Source organism: Salvelinus namaycush, chromosome 9 (genome assembly GCF_016432855.1).
Source record: "Salvelinus namaycush isolate Seneca chromosome 9, SaNama_1.0, whole genome shotgun sequence".
Lineage (NCBI taxonomy): Eukaryota > Metazoa > Chordata > Actinopteri > Salmoniformes > Salmonidae > Salvelinus > Salvelinus namaycush.
In genome coordinates, this window is record NC_052315.1 from 45,686,531 (window position 1) to 45,705,092 (window position 18,562).

The 18,562-nt window shown below is 41.7% G+C and overlaps 1 protein-coding gene across 1 annotated transcript in view; it reads right to left on the reverse strand.

Moving 5' to 3' along the window:
* Positions 1-6,373: 6,373 nt before the first annotated feature.
* LOC120053292 (homeodomain-interacting protein kinase 3-like) overlaps positions 6,374-18,562 on the reverse strand; it is a gene marked incomplete at its 5' end in the record, with an annotated part of 44,626 nt that continues 32,437 nt past the window's right edge. The window contains 12 exons of the mRNA XM_039000427.1: positions 6,374-10,631; positions 10,804-10,934; positions 13,445-13,701; positions 13,830-14,273; positions 14,622-14,780; positions 14,888-15,006; positions 15,185-15,294; positions 15,425-15,545; positions 15,813-15,966; positions 16,144-16,328; positions 16,654-16,740; positions 18,305-18,424. Coding sequence (XP_038856355.1) covers positions 10,218-10,631; positions 10,804-10,934; positions 13,445-13,701; positions 13,830-14,273; positions 14,622-14,780; positions 14,888-15,006; positions 15,185-15,294; positions 15,425-15,545; positions 15,813-15,966; positions 16,144-16,328; positions 16,654-16,740; positions 18,305-18,424 — 2,301 coding nt within the window. The remainder of the gene's footprint in view (positions 10,632-10,803; positions 10,935-13,444; positions 13,702-13,829; positions 14,274-14,621; positions 14,781-14,887; positions 15,007-15,184; positions 15,295-15,424; positions 15,546-15,812; positions 15,967-16,143; positions 16,329-16,653; positions 16,741-18,304; positions 18,425-18,562) is intronic.

Here is an 18,562-nt window from a genome sequence, read left to right on the forward strand (position 1 = left end):
TTTGGTTAGCATCACAGCAGCCAGGGACTGAAATATTGAGAGCTTTCTAAGCTCCTGCAAGGGAGAGCATGTGAGATTCCTTCACCTCAGTGCATCCCAAGAAACACATGCTTCAAGCTTCACGTCCCAGGGATGCAGCAGGCAATCACAACCCTATTAAAAGTGAATGAGTGTCTTGCTCCTCCAGTACGACCCTGCAAAAGAGCAGCGAGAATTTTCTTTCTCATAGCTGAGGAGTCGAAACCGACCTCAGGGTACCAGAAGTAAGACATAGACACTGGGAAAGTTAGTTTCACTCTGCATTAGTTCTTGTTGAATTGTTCTTTGTAGCCTACTGATCCTCAGACAGACAATACCATGTCCACGTGAGTAAGACTCAATCATAAATATAAGACCAACACTAAAGACAATCCACTTAATTTCCAAATACTATCAGAAGCAACGTACGGCCTTTTGACAAAACAAGATACTGACATGATTGGTGTGATTGGTGCAAACACATTACTGATCATACAAAAATAAAATATTTTCATAAAAAAATATATGTAATTTATACAATTCAATACAACATGCCTGTTTTAAAACTGACTTGCTTGCCTTCTATAAGACCAATTTGTATATTAAGAATATTTTTTCAGTCCGGATATTTTTTTTAAAGGTGTTAAAAACATTTCTTATAGCTTCTCTCAAATTCAGATATCGTGTGAGGAATTCACAGTTATTTCACTACAGTATGATCAACTGACAGAACTGGCACTGAGGGTAGAGCGAAATTAGAAAAGTAAGCCACCTGAACTTTTGTAGCTAAGTGACAAACGCACGCACGCACGCACGCACGCACGAACGCGCACACGCACACACACACACACACACACACACACACACACACACACAGTACACTGGCAGGCATGTACACAAACCATATTTTTGATTATGAATTCCTATTGACTTAAATGGCCAAACACAGACAGTAAATCATAAAAGCCCATAGCAGCAGCCTATCCCAGGGAAGCAGAAGCACTTCAATTGATAAGACTTTTAACATGAAAGTATGCATTGATTTTTCATAACAAATGCCAAAACTGCTGCAGGACCACGTGACGCCACTTGTCCAATGAGGAACCACTAGCCATGCTTTGCCCTTTCTTGTCCCCTACCCTGGCTCAATACATAATAATATAAGCCATTTAGCAGACACTTCTATCCAAAGCGACTTACAGTCATGCGTGCATACATTTTACATACAGGTGGTCCCGGGAATCGAACCCACTACCCTGGCGTTACAAGCGCCATGCTCTACCAAATGAGCTACAAAGGACCCTGATTCATAACCTACTGTAGTGGGAGACTTGCAGGTACACATGGTGTGAGCATTAGAAGCGATTTCATCATTGTTTCTGGGAATCAGAAGCATTAACCTAACAGAGGCCACCACATGATCCCCTGACTTTCCAACCCCTCTTAGGAAACACATTTGTTAAATGGCTCTGATTCCATTGCATATAGTATTCATTAGAAGGCCAGGACTCAGTTGGCTGTCCTTTCCCGTTACATAATAGACACAGTCATACAACACACAGTGAGAAGGATCTTTGCAGCTCTCCGCCAGTTGAGGATACAGCAAGTGGGTTCTAAACGGACGTTAAAGTTGTAGGGAATAATATTTCTAAGATTCCAAACTCATTGGGGTTGTGCCAACCAGGTTTCATTCGCTTTACCTTCAGGGTATACAGCACAAGAAAATGTACATGCAAATTCCAAATACCTTTACAGCCATATATTTAAGCTGTGCCAAATAAATAACGACACAGGGCTTCTGTATGTCAGTGCTGAAATGAATCAAAGCAGTTACTTTTCTGTTCCTGTTGCAGTTTCTTTGAGTTTGACCTGCTGATCTGCTCAGGTCAAAGGTGAGGCCAGCCAGACAGCCCTTCTCTTTGTGTTTCTCTCTTTAGTCAGTACTGAAGTCTCCCAGGCCAACACAAAGTGAGGACTGCTGCTACATAGCAGGCAGCATCTATTAAGGCCGTCACACAGCCGTCACTGTGAGCGATGACGAGAGGGCGCTCTAATACATTGTGAGTTCAGAAATGCTCAAGGAGACGGAGACATACATCCATTCTTCATTCAATCTTGAGGGACTTGATGAAATGTTCATGCAAGTCAAGAGCATTCACTGGCTGTGATTTCTACTGAAAAATCTGTTACCTAATGTGTTGGTTTTGGGGTCAACGCTATTCCCCAAGGAAAGAAATGACAAAACACTGTGTCTATGAATATGGACAATCTCTGGGGACGTCTAAGCTTGTCAGATACAGATTACATGGCTCTCAGAATTACAGCTTTTAAAAAGGGGACACAGTAGCTGGACTTATAGCTGCTGTGCAGACTCCAAAGTACAGACATTTGGAAAACACACATATGCACACACAGTATAATATACTAACATGTATTTATGTAATAACATGTATTACCCACGAATACATTATATTGTGCATATATAATTACATCTTCTGCATCAAGGATTACACTTCATTACAACAACAAAAACACAAACTGTGTTTTCAACATACTCTCATGTTCAGAACACGATATAGAATTCCCCATAGATCAGGAAATAACTACTATAGCTAATTGGGATTAGAAATCAAATTAGCCAACAAGCTCATCCCAACCACATGATTTGTAGAGGCTTGTCATGCATAATGTATTTAATGTACAAGGGAAATATCTATTTAAGATCTGACACAGTGAGAGGGGCTCTAGCAATGCATAATTAACTTTCACAGCACAGGCAATCACCCTAATGAAGCACAGCAGAGTGCATGGGGCAAGGTGCTGTACAGGCCATGTTTGAGGCGGATCTATTAAAAAGACTAGGTATCCAAGCAACCCAACTATTAATCCAAATTGTGGGCATCGTATTATGGGGTTGAACAAGGCCAGTGTTTCCCAAACTCGGTCCTGCACGCCCCCCCGGGTGCACGGTTTGGTTTTTGCCCTAGCGCTACATAGCAGACTCAAATAACCAACTCATCATCAAGCTTTGATTATTTGAATCAGCTGTAGAACAAAAAACTAAACGTGCACCCAGGGGGTCCCAGGACCGAGTTTGGGAAACTCTGGTATAAGGAGCTAGCAAGCAGGACACATAACAGAGGCCCACATTTTCCCGCCATCATTTGAGCTACACATTCTTCATCAAGGACACCACTGAGCAATTGGAAAGGGGTTCTATAGTCTATCTTTACCTTTTTATTTTTCATCCTCTGACATGTCAAATTGTATCATTTGAAACCTAAAAAATCGACCAAACTGTGCCATGCTGTTTCCTATGATTGGTATCAACACATATATATATTTTTAAAGAAATCCCATTGGAGCAGCATGTATAAAAATCAGAAACACTATGAAAGACTAAATCAGCAGAATGCGAGTCCTGGTTAGCATAATTGATCAGTGCAATTGATGAAGACAGATTAAATATTATTGGGAATTCATTGCCTTGCGACCAGCAGCAGCTGTCATTATATACTCTGCAATAAATACACTGGCTTTTCATTGGATTACCACCACTAAACTAGTATTGGGTTACTGGTTGTTTCAGCAGCCTGCTCCAAGACCAGTGTGCTGCCCATTTTTCCACACCAATACTGATACAGCAGCAAGACATGACCACATCATGGACAGCCTGGTTAAAGAAATGTGAAAGGTCTAGTTGTGTGTAATGGTAGAACAACACTGGAAAGAAAATGGAGCACAAAATGCAGTGTTTTCTTGTGAAGAAAGGCTTATAGGCATGCACTGTACTGTATCTCCAAAATGCCTGTTGATGCTGTCGAGCAGTGTGAAATCCTATCTTCCATAATTTACACAAAGAAGCATTTTGTTTGCACGTACTATTCGATTCACACAGCACTTCTAATAATTTAAAATCAATCTTAAACTATTGTCTAAAAGCAGACACAAATTGGAGCGTGTACTGGTTATTCAGATGCTATAGGGCAGGCTATATATTTCCCAGTCAGAAAAAAAAGCATTAGACAGATCAGTTCCCATGGCAACAAGGCACAGTGAGCTCCATGTTGACTCAAAGGAACAGCTCAACCCCCCCCCATCCCTCAGGAAATACAGAAAAAACACCTCATTCTAAAAATGGTACGTGGATCTAGCCCTCCCTGGACCACAGCCAAACGCCAAATTCCAAATTCCAATATTGTTTTATGAATGGAGGAATAGGGGTATATTATGGCAATCTGAGAGGACTTGAAAGTGTATAGGTCAGGCCCATGGCTAATTCACGAGCTGTTTTCCTACTTGAATGAACAACGAGATGAAAACAACTACCTATGGTTAAATGATATGCTAATAAACACCAGGTACAAATCAGAGAGGAAAAGAAAAAACTAAACCCAATTTAGGCTAGTGGCTAGTTTTTGCTTCTTATGACAGCTTTATAAATAATGAGTATGAACGTTTCACGAGTTGTGTTCTTTTTTTCTTATATATTGTGAATAACCTCCACAAATGTTGCCAACACTGTCGATCAAGTAAGTTAGTATGGATATTATCAAAAGCGCGCTTCTGCGGCGCGCGCACGTTGCAGTATTGACTGCACACAGGCATGCAACCCCAGGCACAAAGGCCACTCCAGCGGTTATTTTACTAATTCGAAAGACAGTGTCTGGGAGGCTGCATTATAGAAAATCAACATTCATATTGATTTAGGGACGTTCAATAGCTTGAATGTGTCTGCGACAGATAACACGGCTAGTGGGACATTTAGATCATGCAAAAATAGGCGCAATGTCATCATTTACGCACAATAAACCACTACTACCCAAATTGTTTGAATATAACAAATTATGTGGATTTGTAAAGTGCCCTCCACAAAGGCTACATTGCAAGTGGCGCTTTTTTTGTTGTCTTCTAAAAACTAGATTGCTGTAATAAATCGCAATTTCCTACATCGACAAAAATAACTAGAAGGTGGCTACTATCTCCACGGTCATTATCCCCGTGTGTGAGCTGATAGTCATAATATAGGGACAGGGTACGAAGAGTTCCACCAACCTGAAGAGCAACCAATTTGGGGTACGGCTCTATAATAATACAGCCCAACATCTCAATGAAGACCAATTAGTTTGTCCAACCAAAATCAAGAAAAATATTACTCGAACAGGTTGTCATCAACCAAATAAGTCTTACCATCAGCAGCTAGGACCGATGGCATTAAAAGCAAAACCATTCCAACGGATAAAATACATTTAGTCCACATTCGATCCAGCCCCAGTGTTTTTCCGTTTTTCTGGAAACATAAGGTGGATCCCATCCCCATACCTATCCATTCAATCGAACCAAGCGCGCGAGCATTGTTTATTCCGCTGGCGATCAAATCATCGAGGCTGTTAAACGCATGTTTTGAAGCCATTTGTTTATCCTTGATACATCTAACAGTCTTAATCTTGTAAAATACATTTGATCAATCCTTCACTGCGGACAATGAGCGGTTCTGCGTAAGCCCGTCTCTCCCCGAGGTTGACACAAAACGGCAGCATTGACACTTGTGTGTAATGCGTCTGTAGGGCACACTCCATGCACCGCGTCGACCTGCTAGCGCGTAATAAGCTATTCTCTGCGAAAAATTAAAGATGCACTCATATCCATAGTAGTGAATTCATTCATTCTGACGAAACAAACGTCTCCCATTGAAAAAACGAACTGATAAATCATACTACACCGTCAGAATATTTACTTTCAAACCCGTCATTTCACGCCAGTGACGCCAGCATTGACTGCTAAAAATATTTGCATTCTCAGTGAGACGACCGCTTGTGGGTATAGATGGCAAACCAAACTAATAAGTAATCAATACTAAACCAACTGGAAAACGCTAATTCTATCACCAATTTGATTTGCATGAATTAAAATTGGGCTTCAAAAGGACAGGTTGTCACCAGGGGGCAGCCAGGGCGGGCCAATGGTATCGCATACATAAGTGATGAGACATTTGAGATCTGGGTTGTGAACAGCATTGCATAAGCTACATGTCATTTAAAAACAATTGGCCTGGTTTCAAAATGACAGCTTATATTAACATGTCTGCTATTATTTAGAACACTCCAGGCATAGGCTGAGGAACAATGTGTCATGTAAATCATAGTGATGTAGCATGCCCTATACTGTACGTGGTCAATGCAATCAAAATACAGGTAGTGCTTTTCTACTCTGCTTGCACAGGGTGGTGCTATTGGCTTCGACCCGTTTCATCTACTGTATTGTACTGCATCTGAAATTGGACAAACTGTAAAATACAAGTTAGCAAAACAAATACCTTGTGCAAAACTGGAGTAACACAGTGACAAGCAAGATGGCTGAAGCAATATCATTTTTTTTTATTCAAAGTGAATCTTGACAATAGTACACCAATTCTTAATTTGACACTCGCCAATATTCACCAGGAAAACCCGCTTTTTGTGACAAAGTACATAAGGCTTGGTCACATTGAAATCACTGAGAACTAGAGAGAAATACAACCGCAAACTGTAAAAGACATTACATCCAAAATAATAAATTGTCCCAGTCCTCATAATGTATATATATTGCACAGTGCATTTGCTACATGGCAAACTAGTGTAGCATAAAATCAAAAGCAAACAAAATCATAAAGCCACAAAAACTACACATTAAACCAGTAACAGTTCCAATCAAGTCTATATGCTGTGTTGTTTAGATACCGTATATTATCCAATAAATTGAAGTGAAATACAACTTCTGCTAACAGGTGAAATTCCTGCAAAAAAGATCCAAAGCAATCAAACAAAGTGGTAAGGATTGGAAGGTTAATACAGTAGAATACTGGACAACACAAAAGACCCTGAATGAATCATATAGGAAGTCATAAAACAATACAATACAGTTGCAGTATATGTGACAACTTTGGACCTAATATTTACGTGGGATGTTAAAGCAAATACCAACAAGTGATTCATCAAAACTAAGGCTGCTATATGGATGTTTATCATATACACAGAATAGAATTCTCTGTAGCCATCAAAAACTAAAAAAAAACATTTTGTCAAGTCTGCAAACCAACATATGCTCAACTCCACATATACATTCACATTGTATGTAAAGCTTTGCATTTGTGCATGTCCAATAAGAGAGAAACTGCGTCTTGGGTGAAGAGTGTAAAAAAATATTCCCTGACTAAGAATAACATTGTATTTTTATATTCTGTAGAAAAGCTTTATGGATTCAGACCATATGTTTAAGGTTGCGCATTGGGGTCAAGTGATCTGAAGATAGAAGCCAGCACCCATAAGAGCTTCTCAGAGAGAAGAATGCATTGTATTTGTCAGCTCTACTATATTGTACACGAGTCCAAAAGCAGAATGCTTTCTCACTTGATGGCAAACATGTAAAACATATTTGGATTTGGAGACAGGCTGCAGAAGTCCTGAAAAAACACAAGGCTGCTTAATCCTAACATCCTGCCACTTGGATGTGTAATACTCTATTCTGTTGAGGAGCATCCACGTCTGACTCTACTGCCACCACTCTGCAGGAGAGGGGACTGCCTAGGGGTAAGGGAGCTATCACCAACAGTTATTCTCTGGATCACAAATCTGAAAAGGCACTAGGTTGTAGACAGTCAGAATGAGAAAAATGCATCCGTGTGTGTCTGGGGTTGTGGGGCTAGTGAGTAAACAATCTCTCAGTCCACAATGTAATGAAAGACTACAAAAGGAGTAGCAAGATTTGAAAGCGAAAAAGATCAGTCATCATCCCCCTTGTTTGGATTAAAGATTTAAGAAAAATCCCACCCATATGCCTCAGTCAATCAACTATGAAAAGGTCAGAATAATCTGTAGAAAATCTGTCTCAATCCACTTTAGATACAAAAAGTGGGCTTAGAACATTTTCTTAGGCTTAAAATAAATGCCTAGGGGAAAAAATCATATAGTCAAAGTCCACAGAGCACAGCAATTTCATGAAAACTGAGTGGGATTTTGCTTTATACCGAACCTGATGAGCATATTGAGAGTTCAATCAATTTGAACAAGTGCTTACCGATGCATTTCATAACAAATAGTACGCGTGTGAAGGCCTCTCTGTAGCCCAATGTTTAGATAAGGACCAAATAGATGTGTTGCAGTAAATATATCTGCATGGTAATACAGATCTGTCAATGATAATGTGAGTAAGATGTAGGCTCTTGAGCGTGTTAACAGAATAATAACTAAAACTCAACACAAAATCGTCAACACATCAATTACTGTATGCAATGATGAACCCAACCTATAATTAATAAGATAAAATACTGATGCTATATGCGCACACAAAAAATAAAAAATAAAACCCAACAAAAAAAAAGCTAAATTCCATTACTTGCAATACAGTAGATACAATCGCACTTCAAAATGTCAAAGCAAATATAGAGGCACTAACAAGTCTTAATGCCATTAAGTATACTCTATACTAAAATAAAATCCACCTCTATTATATGGTAATTAAAACTATACAAAAGTAAGAACGCAGAGTAAGAACTAAGTTAATCATTTTGATGTGGCAATCAGTACATAGCTAGCAGCTTATCTAGGATACATTCAATACATAATATCATACAACTTGCCCAAAATGCTGAAAATAAAACCTCAAACCTTTTAAAAATATATTTCATCTCGATGACTCCAGAATACTTGAGGTCAACGGAAAAAGAAAGAGTAGCTACCTTGCTTAGGATATGAATTAGTCTTTGGTGCTAAAAGAGCATTTTCATTTGAAAGTAAGGAAAGACAAAAACCTAATGCAAGCACTTAAAAACAAAATTCACACAAAAATATATTTCCTCCCTGACGGAATGTAGAAAATAAGCACTAAGCAGTTGACGACGACAAATCTTTAAAATGGAACAATGAAAGCAAATTGCACTCAACCAATACACCTTGTCAAGCACTACATAGTCCAGCAATTATACTGTAGGTTGATAGATGGGTATATCAAACACTGTATAGGTGTTCTGAAGATAATGAGATCATACTGTACTAAGAACCAACCAACTATTTGCATGTTTGTCGATAGTCAACATTATGCCTCACATCAGTATTAATCTAAGAAAAAGGCTGTAAAAAACCATAACACAGCAAACCAGCGCCTAATATCTAGATTGTACTGCAATTTCAAAAAAACAATGTCAATACTGTTAGTAAATAAGTACTAAGTGACTAGAAATTGATTATCAAATATTAAAATCATTCAAATTGTGTTTTATGTACATTAGTTCATTTGGATAAAGTCCAAACCAAATAAACATTTGCCACAGCAAAGCATGCCGGCGTCCTCTGGTAAAAGAAGCCCAACTACTCAAATATACAGTGAGGCCAAATAAGCATGACTTATTTGATTATCTGATAAGCATATCAGAGTAAAAATTATCTTCAAGTGCTGCAGTCCAGTACATTTTATATATATATATACACGCGCGCGTGCGATAAGTAACATTAACAACCTCATATATTTAAGGCACTAATAGGCGTGGGAACAAGTTACGATGCAGCAAGTCTCACAGTACACATATAAAGAGTGACATCTAAGCATCTGTCAACGACTCGACTAAGTTATTTTGCCCATGCGACGTCATGCAGCGTGTGGAACAACCTTTTCAGACCACTGACAGTATCACACTGAAAACACAGAGGACATTAGCAAACAACACAGTAACACCTTTACACCACAATGAACCAACAAACGAACGGAGACAAACTTCTGCTGTCCAAGCACTGGAGACTGGGATGGCTTAACGAGTGATGTGATTAGCACACGTGCTAGATAGAAGGCAATACAGAAAAACAGGAAAAGGGGGGGTTGAGAAAACGACCTCTAACCCCCTCCATTTGACCCATTTCATAGAGAGAACCATTCGATCCAAATGACAAAGCAGAGCAAATGTGCAAAAACACATTAAAAGTGAGAATTTCTTAATCATTCACTGATTCATTCATTCTTTTCCATGATGTGTTTATAACTATTATATATATATTTTTTTTAAAGCTAACGGTTTCAATTCTTTTATCATCACCATCAACCAACATAATTTGTAAAAGTCAAAGGGGATTCTTTATCTGTCATAACTTGAGAGATGACAGATGAAGGCCTTGGTTGTAGTTGTCACTGCTGGCTGCCTCTGCTGGCCCATGGCCCTGGGTGGCTGGTTCTCAGATGTAAGGGTACTGGTTGAGTTTGGTGGGGCTGAGGGGAAAACCTGTATAGGCGGGCGAGGCGATGTAGGAGTGTGGTGGAAAGAGGGGGTTGTACTGGCCCTGGTGGTGGATGGTGGGCGAGGGCAGCAGCCGGTGGTTGATGCCCATGGTCACCTGGTGGACAATGCCGTAGGTGGGCTGCAGGACGGGCCGCTGGGCGCAGGGCGAGGCCAGAAGGTGGGCGACGGGCGCCGAGGGAGGGTAGGAGAGTAGAGCGGCCTGGGGGTGGTGTCCCGAGTTGTGGGTGGGGCTGCTGTGGGGGAGGGTGAAAGCGTGGCCGTGCACCGTGGGAGGGATGTAAGCGTGCGGCCGCCGGTGCTGCCCATAGTTTCCGTTCCACTCCTTGTTGCAGGAGCCGTAATGCTGGACCTGAGGGTGGGCAGAGGAGAGAGAGAAACCGTTAGACACCACTACAAACTAAGTCGTTCTAGATAAGAGCACCTGCTAAATTACTCAAATGTTAACAAAGTAAAATGATGCCGGTAGAATTAGATTTGAATGTCAAAACTTGGAAGAGACCAGTAAGAAGGGGGGGACTGACCTGGCCAAAGCCCAGGGGCTGCTGCTGGAATGCGGTCATCTTCTGTTGCTGCCGGGGATGGAGAGGTGCGGAGTGGTGGTTCAGTCGTCCGGGAGCACAACGCCCTTTGGACTGGCACGAGATTTCGAAGACTGCAAGAGAAATCAGAAAAGGGATCGGTAAGACTAACAGATAAAATAAGTATTTTAATATGACAGGGTAAAACAACACCAATAAGGACCCACTGGAAACGAGAGCATGCCTTGCTGAAATAAACACAGAGAGAGAAACTTCGGCAGACAGAAATAGAATTGCTCCTCCTTGCTAGTGGTAATGAAGCCCATTAGTAAGAGTATTCATCTCGGTTTCATCCGCATGGCCCACTAGAGAGGATCTCTATTTGGCACCAGGTCTGAGGCTTACGATCAGCAGATGGCACATGGATTCGATTTCAGGGCTAAGGGCGGCAGGTAGCTTAGCAGTTAAAAGAGTAGGGCCGGTAAACGACAGGTCGCTGGTTCGAATACCCAAGCCGACAAGGCGGGAAAAAATCTATCGATTTGCCCCTGTAGCGTCCGCACGTTTTAACCTACAGAATATTATGACCACTCTATGGAAAGGGGAGACTCATGGTCACAAGTGCAATGGGACTCGTCTGAAGGTAACTGGTACCAGTTTTAAAAAATGTATGGAAGTATGAAGGTAGTTTTGTGCCTACCCCAAAAAAGTGGTTAAATGTGCACAAAAATATATACTGAACAAAAACCTAAGCGCAACAAAGTGTTGGTCCCATTTTTCATTAACTGAAATAAAAGATCCAGGAAAAAAAGATCCTTTCCATATGCACCAAAAGCTTCTTTCTCTCAAATTTTGTGCACAAACTTGTGTACATCCCTGTTAGTGAGCATTTCTCCTTGGCCAAGATAATCCATCCACCTGACAGGTGTGGCATATCAAGAAACTTATTAAACAGCATGATCATTACACAGGTGCACCTTGTGCTGTGGGCAATAAGAGGCCACTCTAAAATGTGCAGTTTTGTCACACAACACAATGCCACAGATGTCTCAAGTTGAGGGAGTGTGCAATTGCCATGATGACTGCAGGAATGTCCAACAGAGCTGTTGTCATAGAGAAATTTACATAAAATTCTACCATAAGCCACCTCCAACGTTGTTTTAGAAGGTGGAATTTGGCAGTATATTCAGTTTTAAAGCAAATTTTCTGCAATTCCATGAATTTTGCCATGCAGTGTTCTTTCGCTCAAACAAAATAAATACTGCTAAAAATTGACTGTTTTCTCAATTTTCTATTCTCTGACTGCCTAGCCATTATTTTTAGTGATTGTTAGTTCTCAAAGATTATATTATTACAAAATATATAAGTCCATTATCTTTGACTTACACCACCCCCACCCCCCCCAAAAAAACAAGTATTTATTTTATACTGCTTGGATGTAGGTGGCAGAAAAAACCTTGCCATTATGCGCTGTATATGAAAATTCAAGAACATCTGACAGTGCAGATGGATGGTTTGAGGTTGATCATGTCTGGATTGTGGCATTACCAGTGTCTTAACTTCTCTAGGATAGGGGCAGCATTTTCACTTTTGGATAAATAGCGTGCCCAATTTCAACTTCCTTCTACTCATCCCCAGAATATAAGATATGCATATTATTAGTAGATTTGGATAGAAAACACTCTGAAGTTTCTAAAACGGTTTGAATCATGTCTGTGAGTCATGTCACAGAACTTATGTAGCAGGCAAAACCCCGAGGACTAACCATTCAGAAATTTCTTATTGAATTCTAAACAAATCACCAACAGTGTCACCAGCAAAGCACCCCAAAACCATCACACCTCCTCCATGCTTCACGGTGGGACTCACACATGCAGAGATCATCCGTTCACCTACTCTGCATCTCACAAAGACACAGCGCTTGGAACCAAAAATATCAAATTTGGACACATCAGGCCAAACGACAGATTTCCACCGATTTAATGTACATTAAATCGTGTTTCTTGGCTGAAGCAAGTCTCGTCTTCTTATTGGTTTCCTTTAGTAGTGGGTTCTTTGCAGCAATTCGACCATGAAGGCCTGATTCACACAGTCTCCTCTGAACAGTTGATGTTGAGATGTGTCTGTTACTTGAACCCTGAAGCATTTATTTGGGCTACAATTTCTGAGGCTGGTAATTCTAATGAACTTATCCTCTGCAGGAGAGGTAACTCTGGGTCTTCCATTCCTGTGGCGGTCCTCATGAGCCAGTTTCATCATAGTGCTTGATGGTTTTTTCAACTGCACTCGAAGAAACTTTCAAAGTTCTTGAAATTTTCCAGATTGACTGACCTTCATGTCTTAAAGTAATGACGGACTGTTGTTTCTCTTTGCTTATTTGAGCTGTTCTTTCCATAATATGGACTTGGTATTTTACCAAATAGGGCTATCTTCTGTATACCACCCCTACCTTGTCACAACACAACTAATTGGCTCAAACTCATTGAGGAAAGAAATTCCATAAACTAACTTTTAACAGTTCAGAGATCAGTTTAACCAGGCCTTTGCATTACACAAAACTGAAACAAAAGATAACTGTATAGGCCTATTCTTACTGTTATTACTGAAACAATTTTGACTTGAAATTCTCCAAATAGAAACTGACCCGTTCTGGCTGTGTGCTGGTCCATGTTGTTGTTGTTCTGCACCACCCTCATAGGGGGCACCACCATGGTTCTCACTGGGAGCTTGCTGGGCTCGTTCTCGGGGTCCATGCCACGCGTCGTCATACCCAGGGACTGATGGTTGTGGTTGCCTAGGTAGCGGCTCTCCAGGTAGGGGCTGTGGCTCTGGCTGGAGTCCGAGGCGGGGGAACCGTCTACCGTCTCGCAGCCGCTCCCATGACCATCGTCCTCAGACATGCTGAAAACAGACAAACACAATCAATAACAGAATAGCTAACAGAACAACTAAATGCCCAGGCGTGCCACTGATGATCAAGACTTTTGCCCCTCAGGCAAGTTATCAAAAGTTGTGCAGTTTGGCAGTACCTGTTGGGCCTCTTGCAGGGGGACGGGCTGGACTGCACCGAGGCAGAGGAGCTGGTGCTGAGGGTGCTGTCTGGGCTGCTGAGGGAGCACACCCTCTCCATGTTCAGAGAGCCCTTACAAGCCTCGCAGTCAGAGCCGCCTTTGCACCTGCAGGAAGAATCCTCCTCCCCATCCGTGTCACTGCTGATACTGATTACGCTGAGGGTGGGGCTGGGTAGGTCATCGATGACCACAGACTCTCGCTGCTGGTGGGACATATCTATCCGCTCGTCCTCCACTGCCTTACAGCAGCTCACTTCTTCATGCCTTTCCTGCTGAACCTCCACAGGCCTCTCCCGATGGGACGAATCGCCTCCTCCTGTGTTACTAACACGGTCGGACATCTTTGGAGATCGGCACATTGAGATTTGGATGTCCCTGTTGTTGTGTGAGTAGTTCATGCTCCTAATAGGTAGTAGAGTAAAAGTTGTTCATCCGTACATTGACTATTGTTTATGTAAGAAAAATATGACTATGATTTAGTAGTACACTCACTAAAAGGGAAAATCCACTCAAAACTATAAATTTATACTTTTTTTGTTAGTCCATTATAGTCCCAAAACAGTCAAGATAAAAATATTAGACTTTCAAGAAGCAAAGTGTCAACAGCCACCTTATCATGATGATGCAAAATCAATAATTTATCAAGCCAGAAACAATGAAGTCGGGTCAATTCAACAGCATTGATTTGCCATGGACACTATCTAACTGGAACATAGAGGAGAAGCGTTGGGCTGAAGAAGGAAATCTCACCTGTTCTGACTGGGCTGGTTCCTCTTGTTGGCGTGCGGCTGTGGCCACACCACGTGTGCAATTCCAATGTTGATTGGTTGTGGACCGGACATGGTCATTTGGTTGGTTAGAATAGGCTGCATCATGTTGGTGTAATGATTGCTGTGTTGCCGTACTTTCCTTTAAAAAGGCAAAACAACAACATTATATACACGTTTTATCTCCACAGTACAAAGGGGCAAGTGAAGTGTTAAAAAGGTAATATCTTCTATGGTAAACTAACTCACCCCCAGTCACTGAGCCTCTGTGGTCCAGCCACAGTATCAGAAGCCATAGCGGTGGTAGGAGGAGCCACTTGCTGCCAGGCTGGTACCAGGATTTGCTGGCCTCTACTTGGCCACGGTTGCTGCAAAGAAAAAAGACAGGAATCATTAACACGCCATAAACCTTTAAGATGCGGCAAACTCCTGAACCGCCTCACTTGAAAGTGTTACCTCCGACTAGCATGAGTCAAGGACCTCAACTAAGTACAGTGTGGCATCTGACCCCTGTATACAAATATCCCCAATGTGAGCCAGTCTCACCTGTGCCATAACTCCAGGTCGCATCTGCAAAGGCTGTATGGGAGGGGCTTGGTTCACCATTGGTATCGTGTTCTCCATCCGAACTGCATATCCTGACTGGTTTGGGTTACCTACAAAAACAACAAGCATAGCCTAGTATTGGATTTGAACTTTGATCGACATGGCCACTGTAAATCCAGCATTAATATTGTATCTTTCATGAAGTGACTTGACTGTGTGCTAATTTGAGGCGATCCATACCTTGCATGGTTGGGGGGCAAAGGATGAGGGCTGGCTGAAAGGAGTCGTTACACCCAAACTGACCATTTCCAGTCTGCAGCATCCCAGGATGCATACCAGAGGGAGCAGACTGCGTCAAAGCCTGCTTGGGGGGGGGGGGGGGGGTTAAGTTTAATCAACTTTTCTTTTCATTATTTACTTCAGACACTGAAGTGAGAGAGACAGCAGTACCATTAAAAGGTAAATATTAATAGCAATTAATAGCAATTCAATAGCACCAATAATCCTGTAGGTGGCAATATTGGTTAAATAAGAAGTCTATTTACCACAACCATAAATGTAACATAGATTTCCAGTTTACATCCATTCAGACCATACATTAAGCTTCTTGTAATTGTGAATAGATTACCTGGGAGTGAACCGATCCCATTTTACTGAAGGCCATTGGCAGTCCAGCTGAGTTGGTTGAGGGTCTGTGGAACGGCGCTTTGTTGCGGTTGAGTGTATCGTAAGTGTTGGGACGTGATTGACAGGCATCCATGATGTGGAAACACGATTGAACACTGGAGAAAAGGGAGAACGGGTGAGATGGACGATCGGGCAGAGCGCATTCATGGAACATTGCAGCCTACTTCTGATCCGTGTCCATCTGTAATCAGTTTGTAGTTAATTTCTTGGTAGAGCATGGAAGAGCTTTTGTTGGTTTGTTATGTCATTGTTTATCCCTAGGTTAGACTTACTGATTGCTGTGGGGGAAGTCAAGAAGGTGCTGCATGGTGACAAAGGGATGGTTGAGGGCATCTGAGGGAGCGAGCCTATTCTCAGCATCAATCAGCAACATGGTCTTCAGCAGGCCCACAAACTCCATCCGGTCTGCCTTCTCTGCCAGCGAGTCACTGCCCTCCATATTCAGCACCAGATTCACCTAAGGCGGCAAAACAAAACCAACATCTTTAGCTACTATGTATCAAAATACACAGGTATACTTGTCACACTACTGTATCAAATGGTCGTTTTCACAAATCATAATTTACCTGTACGCAAATTCGTACTTTGAATGATGTGATCTGACACATTTACATTTAAGTCATTTAGCAGACGCTCTTATCCAGAGCGACTTACAAATTGGAAAGTTCATACATATTCATCCTGGTCCCCCCGTGGGGAATGAACCCACAACCCTGGCGTTGCAAGCGCCATGCTCTACCAACTGAGCCACACGGGACATTTAAGCAAAGTTCTGTACTCACATGTGCTATGTCATCCAGACTGCTAAAAATGTACTTCCTGGCCTCTTTGGATTTCATCCCCGTCTCAGTCTCATGCTCCTCTGTCGTCTGCAGAAACAGAAAATGTGAGGGGTCTTCAATTGTGAAAATGCATTCTCTAGAATTCTACCTAGCGTACTCAGAACTGGATCTGTTGATGGTTTATGACAGGGGTCGGCAACAGGCGGTTCAGTTTTTGGCCAGTGAGTGATTTATTTTTTTTGCAAACACACAAAAAAAAAAATCACCAGTTCAGCAAAAAATAATAATAATAATAAAAAATAATAAAAAAAATCTGGAAATCTGTTCAAGTATTCCCACAAATAAAATAGATATGTGATCGTGTCTCAATGTAATCAAATACAATACATTTTTTGGCTTAGTTGTGGCCCATTTGCAGTACTCAAAATTATTACAATTATGTTCCGGCCCCCCTACCATCTGCTATGACAAAAATCACCCCGCGGCTAAATCTATATTGAACAAAAATATAAAAAAACGTAACATGCAACAATTTAAAAGAGTTACAGTTCATATAAAGAAATTAGTCAATCGAAATCAAATTAATTAGGCCCTAATCTATGGAGTTCACATGACTGGAAAAACAGATACGCATCCGTTGGTCACAGGTAACATAAAAAGGTAGGGGTGTGGATCAGAAAACCAGTCAGTATTTGTGGCATGTTGTCCCACCCCACTTCAATGGCTGGCAAAGTTGCTGGATATTGGCGGGAACTGGAACACGCTGTCATACACGTCGATCCAGAGCATTCCAAATGTGCTCAATGGGTGGCATGTCGTGAGTATGCAGGCCACGGAAGAACAAACATTTTCAGCTTCCAGGAATTGTGTACAGATCCTTGCGACACGGGGCTGTGCATTATCATGCTGAAACATGAGGTGATGGCGGCGGATGAATGGCACTGACAATGGGTCTCAGGATCTCGCCACGGTATCTCTGCATTCAAATTGACTTGGATAAAATGCAATTGTGTTCGTGTTCCGTAGCTTATGCCTGCCCATACCATAACCCCACCGCCACCATGGGGCACTCTTAACAACATTGACATCAGCAAACACTCGCCCACACGATGCCATACATGGTCTGCGATTGTGAGGCCAGTTGGACGTACTGCCAAATTCTCTAAAACGACATTGGAGGCAGCTTATAGAGAGAAATTAACATTCAATTTTAAAGCAACAGCTCTAATGGACATTCCTGCAGTCAGCATGCCAATTGCATGCTCCCTCAAAACTCTGTGGCATTGTGTTGTGACAAAACTGCACATTTTAGAGTGGCTTTTTATTGTCCCCAGCACAAGGTCGTCATACATCTACAGTGTAATGATCATGCTGCTTAATCAGCTTCTTGATATGCCACACCTGTCAGGTGGATGGATTATCTTTTCAAAGGAGAAATGCTCCATAACAGGGCCGTAAACAAATTTGTGCACAACATTTGAGAGAAATAAGCTTTATGTGCGTAAGGAACATTTCTGGGACCTTTTATTTCAGCTCAGGAAACATGGGACTAACATTTCACATGTTGATGTTTATATATTTTTGTTCAGTGTAGTTGCCTAGCCCTGGTCTAGGATGCCCATGTTCAGGAATCAGAGAGTGTCAATGTTACCTTCAGTCTCCAGGCAGCATAAGGCGAGTCGGAGTCTTTGCAGAAGAAGCGGGATGTCTTGGTCCCCGCGTTTAGCAGTTGCTCCCCCGGCAACACTTGTGTCTGAGATATGTAGCGAATCTGTGGAGGAGCGAGACAGAGAAAGACAATATGATTGCAGCGTTTACATCATATTCCTGCTTGTTGGACCTACTAATATACAGTTCCTTCAGAAAGTATTCATACCCCTTGACTTATTCCACATTTTGTTGTGTTACA